General features: G+C 29.7%; 1 protein-coding gene across 1 annotated transcript in view; it reads right to left on the minus strand.

Annotated features, from left to right (window-relative positions):
* LOC130890974 (syndecan-2) overlaps positions 1 to 2,506 on the minus strand; it is a 37,164-nt gene extending 34,658 nt beyond the window's left edge. The window contains exon 1 of the mRNA XM_057795445.1: positions 2,269 to 2,506. Within this exon, the coding sequence (XP_057651428.1) occupies positions 2,269 to 2,334 (66 nt within the window). The 5' untranslated portion in view covers positions 2,335 to 2,506. The remainder of the gene's footprint in view (positions 1 to 2,268) is intronic.
* Positions 2,507 to 10,335: the final 7,829 nt, after the last annotated feature.

Raw genomic sequence — 10,335 nt, forward strand, 5'->3', positions numbered from 1 at the left:
GTTAAATCTAAAAACAGGGTAAAAGTAAATAGAATTTGATAATTTTGTTGAAACTACCATGGGCCATAAAAATAAATGGCTTTGGTGTCAGTTTTAGGACAATAAAACAGAGGAAACAGTGAATTTATTAAATAAACACTTTTTCACTTCTTTTATGGTACACAGTATTTATGTCCCCCTACCTGAAACTGAAAATATAGATATATTTAAATTGTTAAATTTCTTGATAAATATTTGATATTTGTTGTCGATTTACAATGAGATTTTTTTAAATAAAAAAATTTTCACCTCTTTCTTCATTAAATTCGTATTGGCTAATTTTATTAATTAAATGATTGACATCTATAATTCACACATAACTGTAGTGATCTAGAGATTGTACCCAATCTGACATTTCCCACCTTTTAGAAGGTACTTTTAATACTTCTAAAGATGTATATTACTCAAATATATTTCATAATAATTTGATGTATGAGTATGAAAATAATTTTCAAACACTAAAATACATATAAAAGCCAGAGTAATTGATATCATTGACAAAATAGTAAAGCTTAGGTTACAGGGAGTGGCAAAACAGATAATTGGTCATATGGATTAGCATTTTAAGATCCATAGAACCAGATAGAACCATATGTATATACTTGGCCAATCTAATTCAAAAATTTTCAAACATGGTTGTTAATGTGGCAGATATCTTCAATAAACTTTGCTTAATATTTGTTGTGATAAAATCGAATTTCCTTGAACAAGTTAGTCAGTCCAGTCAGCACTAAGTAGTCCCAAAATATAGGGGATTCAAGGAATAAATAAATCTGATGACTTCTCCACTACATAACTGTTTTCTCACTTCACACAACAATATTTGACTACATCCATGAAAATTTAAATGCAGATGTTACAACTTCATTACTCGATGATTTCACTTATCACTTTATAATTTTATACTAACCTTAAAAAGCAAATGATATACAAGGGATCTCAATAGATAAATTAATATATTATTTCGTGAGAGTTCAAAATATTTTTCTAACTAAAAATAAATGAATAGTGAATGCTTAAGTTATTACCTCCTGAGAATGACAACAAGACAAATTATTATATTTAAAATTAAATTTTTTTTATCCACTAGCAAATAAATTCAACATGAGTATAATGAATAAATTTCACAAGGAATTGCTCAAAACAGTAATGGCAAGATCAAATTCTTGTGTTAATCAAGGTCAATTTCAATATATTCAAATTTTTACTCTTTTTGTGGTGATCTCATATTAGATATTCATAAAATACATATGAATGGAAATACTGCATATTTATATAATACCTAAATATTATATTTGATTAGACAAACGAAGTGCATAGATACAAACCATAAATAACATTCCAACAATCTTATACTAAAGTAAATTATAGAGTATACCTAACTATTGTTTTTCTTTATATTACAACTGTATTATCTTTTTAGATAAAATAGCAAAACATCATCAAAAAGTTAAGTTTAAGAATATAACTAATATTGACATATTTGCCAATTTCAACACTCTCATACCAGCACAACTTTTTCTATCTGTATATTTTCTAATGTTAATGAAAATTCAAATCTCCCAAAACTCAACTTCCATAATGTAGGAGCTTCTTAACAATGCTCAGTCTACTAACACATAGTAATAATTACAATAAAAAAACATGGAATTAATACTGTAGTCACATGTTTGAACCAGTCTTAGTAAAAAATGTTTTGTATCTTCTCTATATATTCTCTTCTGTATATATTTATACACTATAAAAAAAGAACCACTTCAAGATTTAACCGAGTATTCCATGTAATAATATGTCATATTAAATAAGAAATGTATACAACAACCACCAATGTATTCGTACCTCTGTAGATATATTATTATTAATATTCATTGTTAGTTCTAATAAATTATTCAACTATTTGTTAATCTTAAGTTTACGATAATACTGTGCATTTAATGTAACAATAAAGAAAATATACATCGTATATCGTATATTAATCGTTATGACAACAGTTAACTAAATAGTGCATACCTTTATTTACAGTGCTATGGAAGAAAATATAAATAAAATTGATGCATCGTAAATCCCTACAATTTTCTTCCTTCAACTCGTAGAAAACTTATTTAACATAAACATGATCATTTTACTATTACTTATTACAAAAAAGCTAATCAATATAGAATATTGGGCTCGTATGAAAAATAATTGTATTATTTTGAAACAGTAGTTACATAGTACTCATTCGCTTACCTGTGCTGTGGATGCAAATCCAATGAGGATCGCCCAAAACAGTATCCTCTGTATCCTAAAATGCATCACTATCGATATACAGTCTTTATGGGCTTATTTGCTATAATATAAATAATGTTAATAATATGGCACGACAAAATACACAAACTACTACAACATTGAGTATAATACACTGATCAATCGACAATTCGACAATCGAAACCTAAGGTGTGACTATATACAGGAATTGATTCCAAAATACATCGCACTGTTGCCACACCACATTATTATTTTAAGAAGCAACTGATTAAAGTTTACATCATTAGAAACTTCATTATAAAATAGTTTTTTAAAATTTTTAATAAATCAAATTTATCTCTAATGCTGATATGATCATATAAAAAGTTTATAATTTTATGCCTTAAACTTCTCAAAATGAAAAACAATGTGTAACAGTTGAGCCCAATATGAATTTTGTACATTCCAAATGACATCACATATTTTTGAAATCAAGTTAAATCCAATTTATGTAATTGTTGTTACTTTATGTATTACTAGGACAACCTAGTAATAAAAAATGATCAAAAATATGCAATATCATGAAACTTTTATCAAATATTCAAAGCTAATTTGAAGTATATAATTATATAATTGACACATAAACTACCTCTAGTACCAAAATAATTTTACAAAATAAAGCTACGTTATGTAAATAAAATATTTTAGACTTTATGAGGTGAAACAGGGTTTCACTTTATTTTTAAGAGTGTGCGTAGTTTTTGGATTTTATTCCTGGATTTAGTTCCTCCTAAACTCTACTTACGCCCTCTACGATTAAAGCTTCTTCTTCTAGCTAGAAGTTACATAAAAGTAGGAACACACGCGTCGATGTAAATTATTTTTGTTTTGTTGATAGCGGCCATCACATACTACGAGGACTTGTTAAAATTTTGAGAGGAAAAATGAATGGATTATAAATTATGATTCATGAGAATTATTTAATGTACCTGAGTATATTATCGGGAACAACGTGAACAAAATAATATTAACTGTTTTTTGCTTTCCACAATATCAGAATCACTTTATCACATATTACAATTTTAATACCACGCACTATCACCTCCTCCATTTATATGGGGAATTTTGAGCTCACACAAAAATCGAGAGTAGAAAGACGTTCCATCTACAACTCAAACATTGTGGATTTAGGTATATTTGAGTTCATATTTTTAAATTTTAAGGTTCATAATAATATAAAAAACAAAAAAAATATTATAATATTTTACTTTTTAAATCTTATTTGCGAAAGTTATTGATTTTGAATTAAGCAAGTCTGCAGAAAAGTATTTTGATTATACATGTTCATATCAGTTAGGTCAAGTTGATACACCAAAATATTAAAAAACTAGTAAATACGTTGTCCCTACACATTATTTTTAACTGATGTGACTGAAACCACGTTACCAATCGTGGAGTTGGGATAGATAAAAGAAAAATAATGTTTTCATGATGTAGAAACTAAAATTTCAGATACAAAGTTTTGTTCATTATACAATAATGATTAGTGAAATAAGACATCGTAAAAACAGCGATTCTTTATATTAACAAGTGAAAAAATTTTAACTTGCTCTTAATATCTTCAGGGAACGTAGGTAAGTATCTACTTGTAATAAAAATATAAAATCAACAATTTGTGGTTTATATGTAACAACCAACAATTACTCGCTATTTAACCACTTCCTTAACGATTTTTTGAAATTAATAAACAACAATATTATTTTTATTCAAGAAAGTATCGATTTTACATTTTATGTCATGTTACGCCCTCTAGCACCACGGCAAGAAAAAATTAGCTTTATCAAGACATTTTTGATCTGTTTTTATGTTCGAAGCATTCTAAAGAATTAAGTTGCTTCGGACATACAGCAGCATCTGGCGGATATGAGCTAAAGTATTATTAAATTTGTGTAGTTCTCTTCAGTAAGTTGGCATTAAGACAAAAAAGGTTACGCCACGGTAGTCCATTCAAGGATTAAATCTGCATAATTCAAAAAAATCAATAGCATATTTGTACTATAATATAGATAAGATATATGTAACTATATAGATATTGGGGTGTCATATACACTGCAACCCAAAGGATCTATTTTGTCTCCATTTGTTGCTGCGATACTGAAGAACCCTGTGTTTACAGCTGATCTGTTAATTCCACTTTTTTCAAAAAGTCCAGTATATGGGATGGCATATATATAACTATATAGATAAGATAATTAATGAAGTATACACAACCAAATTTAAATGGAATCACCTATTATTTCGTAATATATGAAAAATATATTATTTTCTTACGTATAGTTCAAATTCGGTTTTTGTCAGTTTTAAAAACTGAGGTATTAACCAAATCGAACTTTTTTTGTTTTCAGTAAAACAAATATGAAAAAAATGAGGAAAAAATGGAAAATTGATATTGGAACGCCTCTTATCAAGTTTTCTTTGGTGTACATTTTTACATTTGTATAGTCATGTACAAAAGCTAAATGCTCTCCAGTTACCTCGAGCTAAGTTGTATCCAGTTTTGGTTAGGTTAGGTTGAATACACCAATTTAACCTGTCAATTCCATTTTACCTTGATAACTCTGTAACTAATAACTGTTGTTTGGTATATAACCCTCGAACACAAAGTCTTTTACGAATGGTTTCACTGAAACACATTTGTGGCTTGAAGAAGTTGTCGTTTTAGCTCTAAATGGGAAATATTTGGATTTCTTACAGCAATTCATCTCATCAATAGATTCTGTTATTATTACACTTTTATACTTTACCTATTTTGATAATACTGTTAATTATGTCACCAATATGTGGCGCTAGTAATAATCACACTATCAGATTGCAAATGGTGGCGCTGTTAGTATTATCAAAATAAAACTGCTCGTTATAATAGTTTCAATAATTATTTGATATAAATATGTTATTATAACAATACCAAAAGTGTGGGCACTTGACGATATAATACATACACAGATATACATACTGTTCTTATATTATAATACATTTTTTCCTATTTTCGCCATTATAACCAACATACGTAGCAATCTTGTTTATTCCAACCCTTATTCTTCTTATTTTTTACTTTTAAGTTTGAATGCCCTTAATTTCAGTTTTTCAAAAAAGTTTTTTATAAAATATTCATACATTATGATCTGTACGACTAAAGAAGGTACTAGTTTAGGTACAGGGTGTGCCATAAATTTCTGCACTTTTCATATTGATATGATAAAAAGGATACACTATGTATTCAAATAAATGTTTATTAAAAAAAGGACATAAAATGAAAAATTATTACTTGAAAAAAATATCGTCCAAGTTTCCGCCATCTCGCCTCTGGTATTCTTGAAACTTAGCCCTTAAATTTTCGAAACATGATTCCAGGATGTTACCATTTTTTGACAAATGGAATGTTCTCCTTTCAGCAAAATGTTATTTTTGGTTTATTCACATCGACCTCATAAAAGGTAATCAGCTGAAAACAGGTTTGGGCTACGGGGAGGCAATGGCCTACCTCTTCTACGCGAGCTTAATTTGTTTGGGAATATTTCTTCAACTACGGTAAACTCTTGTTGGGTATATGACAGTTTGCGCCATTTTGCTGCAGCCATGTTACTGTTACTGTTACCATGTAAAATGATGTTACTGTGGTTGAAACAAGTCTCGTAGCAATTTTACATATTCTGTAGAGTTACTGAATCATCGTATGCATTTACAAAAAATTACGGGCCAATTATGTCCTTTGAAGATATTGGCGCCGAAGCTGTTACTTTTGGAGAATGTTTAGGTCTTCGATGATTTAATTTTGAATTTTCTCTGCTCCAAAAAAAGTAGGATTCATCTGAGAAGAAAATGTTTAGATTCTCGAACATCGTAGCGACAAAGATTATTCTTAAAACTATAAATAATTTTCTTTCAATTCTTGTGCTAAGACAACCTGGGATCGTAACGTACAGAGTCGTTTGATTGCGCCCCTATCTCTTCGCTTCCTCCGTTCCGTTCCGTAGCCGCTTTGTTTTTTTTTATTAATAGTAGTGCTTACGTCGAAATTTCAACCCAAAATTTAATGAAATTTACAATTGGACTCCGATTAATATGTAATTGATGCGTGAAGCACTACATCTTGACTTTTCCAAGAAGGTTGAACCGCACGAAAACAGCCCTAACCTTTCCTTCCATACGGCTTCCACTCTATACCTAATACAAAAGTGCAAGAGTTTATGTTTTACCCTGTATATTACATTCTTTAAAATAATAATTTTTGACTGAATATTATGGTTATTTATTATACACCAGTTTTCACCAGATTTGTTACGATTTTGCCAAAAAGAGTCAAGTGTTTGCTGTTTGAGGTTGTTGAACGACTGGAAGTATGAAATAAAGAATGTTTCAACTATAAATATCTATTTTTCTTCTATGAAAAGAATGGTTTTCAACATGAAATATTCATATCACAAGTTCGATGGAGACTTCAATACAGCAGATTTTTCGTTTGCCAAAAGTACGAATTCTGATACTGCAGAAGAGCAGTCTTGATATTGATAAGTTGCTTCATGTCGATTTATCTGGTAGCAACCACAGACAAAGACTATTTGTTGATTCTTCCATATCCATTTGGCCATTATACGAGTACAAATCAATAATTTCAATTCCTCTCAATTTTTGATAATAAACTGTCAGCTTGATGTTATTAATAGAATCAAAATATCTATGAAAAGTATAGAATCAAATGAATCAAAATCCAAGAATTAATTTTTCGGAAAGGAGAAAACAATTGTAAATGGTTCACGGAATATACAGAATATATTCATTTTCTAATGTTGAACTTTATTTGCAGCCCTCAGTATAGGTTTGGTGCAAAATCATTCTCGACTAGTTTATCTTATTTATATCCCATAATTATGAATGATTATGCTGCTATTGTTTTACATTATTATTTTATTCTTCATATTTTTATTAGTCCTATTTCCATTTGTGACTTCAAGGTGGTGTCCACCTCCGATAGAGGATTTATGTATTATGTTGAAAATCGTGTAAACTGTACCCTTTATAATTAAGTGTGTCGTGGCTTTTCATATTTTTGAATGAAATGTGGAGGGTGTTACGTTATCAAATTCATATCGTATATTTTTTATTTACATTGAATGTTAAAAAATAAAAACATAAAATGACCGTTTTTTTTATAAATAAACTTCAATAACATTATTTTTAACAATGTAACTCGATGTAGTGATATTTTATATCTGTGCAAACTCGAAGGATTAGTCTTTTTTCTACTCATTCTGTTGACTATAAAATCGAATCGGATTGGGGAGATAACGGCCACTGTGTCTACAGTGATCTCTATAATGCGTGCAATTTGGCTCAATGTTCCCTCGTCCAGGTTTCCATATAACGTGCACACAACAAAACACAAATAAACAGAACTACCAACATAATCATGAAGGTAATGGGATGGATGAGAATGATTGGATGTTTCATCCACGTACGTAACCCAAAATGACGTATTCTAAACATTCTTAACAATAAAAACGTGCCTAAAATTTATCTTTTTCCTTTAAACAACTCCAATTCTGATTCACTTTCCTTTGATAAATTAATAATAAGAGATATTGAAATGAAAATGAAAGAAGAAATAATTATTGAATGCAAGCAAAAAATTGCAAAAATTGAATCATAAAAAGTGACAAAAAAAATAATCAAATGATCGTCGTACATAGGTACTTCCCGACTCGAATTTTTTTCTCTTGAACCATCAAAATGATGCGGTTATCTGATGCGTATACCTAGAAAACTCATTTGAATCAGTACCCGTCTAAATGATGAACTTATATTCATCAATATAACCTAATAATGAATAATTTTTGAGATTGAGAAACACCCGGTTAACAGAAACTATTTTACTATTTTTTTTCCTATTTTTCAAAATTTCAAATTGTAAAATCAGGCACCGATGATCAAATGTCGCAAAAATCTATTATTTTCCGAATTCCTTACATAAATTTTCTGGACATCTTAACATTAATGCTTAAATATACAGTATATCCAGTTCTATGGAAGGATACAACAAAATGGAAAACCTTGAAGGTGGAAGAAGGGATCTACTAAAACCTCCCCTTTATGGTAATTTGAAGGGTGATTTATTTTCCCTACACTGTTTCAACAACGAAAAGTCAATTGGCACCTTTAGTCGGCATGATGAAAAAGTGAGAGAAAAATCTATTTTTCAATGTAGAATTGAATGAAGATATTTTTATCCATTCTAGTGAAACTAATAAGTAGGTTTTTTTAAACATAATATTTTAATATAAAAGGAATTCTAATATTATGTTCTAGTTTTGAGATCTACTAACGCCCCTCATTTACTCAGTTTCTCTGAAACTAGTTTTTTTAACAGGATCTTTCATGTTTAGTTACGTCTCTTTGCTCTATTCAGGTATCAAATGTTGAGATTCTGCAGTGCCCCATATTTACGAAGTATGTTGATAGATATATATTGTATAGATGTTGATATTACTAAAGGGTTTTGGTCCCCAGAGAGGTGTATTCCAAGGTGCCCTGGTACAATAGATTTACTATGTTAATTTTGATTATTTCCTCAGGGTCTTTGGGAGCTAATTAAAGAAGAGCTTTTAAAGGCGGTCTGACTATACGAGATGATAAATATTTCTTTCTGGTTTTACCAAGCTTTCATAGTTCCAGATCCACACATTTCATTTGAATTTAAATCGCTCCTTGTGTTGGTATTAGTGTAAGAGTCCTTGAACGGCGATCTGCATGTATTTGACCAGACTTGAGCTTTTGTGCGTTGAGGCCTCTATACCTAACATGCGTGGGGATTAATTAGACTGAAAGTGGTGGAGGTGACGCTCTAGTAAGACAGATATCCATTTTTAAATTAATTTGACCACGTTTCCCGTTTTAAAATTTGGAAATATATTAATATTTATATAATTATTATTATAGGAAAATAAGAGAGGCAAACTATTATCGCACATTTCACTTTCAAACGTGCTAAAAAGCTATTTTGGTGACAATGTTTTATATTGAAATATTTTGGATTGGTTTCTAGCACGTTGAGTTAAATGATGTATCTGTAGTTTTTTGTCCAATCATATATCTAAAAATCCACGAAAAAATATTTTGCTATTGCAAATAACAAATATGTAAATTTGTCAAACATCCTGTTAACTGGTCTATATATTGCTTCGTGAACATATTGAGAATGCCTAAAGTTTCCACCCTCTTTCAGAAAAGCGAGAGCGCATCAACGGAAACAATTAAATTAACAATGGTTGGTTTACTGTCGCACATAGTTAATGCTATTCAGATGAAATCTTGCAGAAAATAATTTTTATTTTGGGTTCAAAGCGCCCCGCATTTCAATGAAAAATGAAGTTAAATAGCAGTTACTATGATTATGTAAAAGAAAATCATTTGATCGAATCATTTTAATTCGTATGTCTATTGGCTCTCATTATTTGTGTTAACTAAAACTGATTACTACAATGGAGGAAGAGAAGTCTAAAGATGATGAATTTTTAGTCATACATTCATTTTTTGACTAATAATAACGTTTATAGTAATAAAAGAATCGCGAAAGTAATTTGATTCTTTGATATCTGGATGCCAAAAGTAATATTTAAAACCTTGAGCTGTACAAAGCATATAGTAGCTCTTTATTTTTGATTATGTATTGTAATGTTCTTATTCATTTGTACAGTTTTTATTCATAAAACGGTGGGGTGAGTTTATACACACAGGGTATCTTACTAATGTAATTTATTTATACTCTAACTATTCACCAAAATTTATTACTAAACTATCCAGTTAACACTTATGATCTAATTTATTTAAATATACGGTTTTGTTTACTTTTCACTATTCATGTTCAACTAATACACCTACCAACCTTACTCAAAGTACTCCCAACCAAACACCGAACACCCTCCCTTAACAGGCCACATCCAACATTTCAGTAACTAACCTAGTTCAATAAATGACACCAATACCTTCGCCTACTCCAGATAAAACTACAGCACC

The sequence above is a fragment of the Diorhabda carinulata genome, chromosome 1, assembly GCF_026250575.1.
Source record: "Diorhabda carinulata isolate Delta chromosome 1, icDioCari1.1, whole genome shotgun sequence".
Lineage (NCBI taxonomy): Eukaryota > Metazoa > Arthropoda > Insecta > Coleoptera > Chrysomelidae > Diorhabda > Diorhabda carinulata.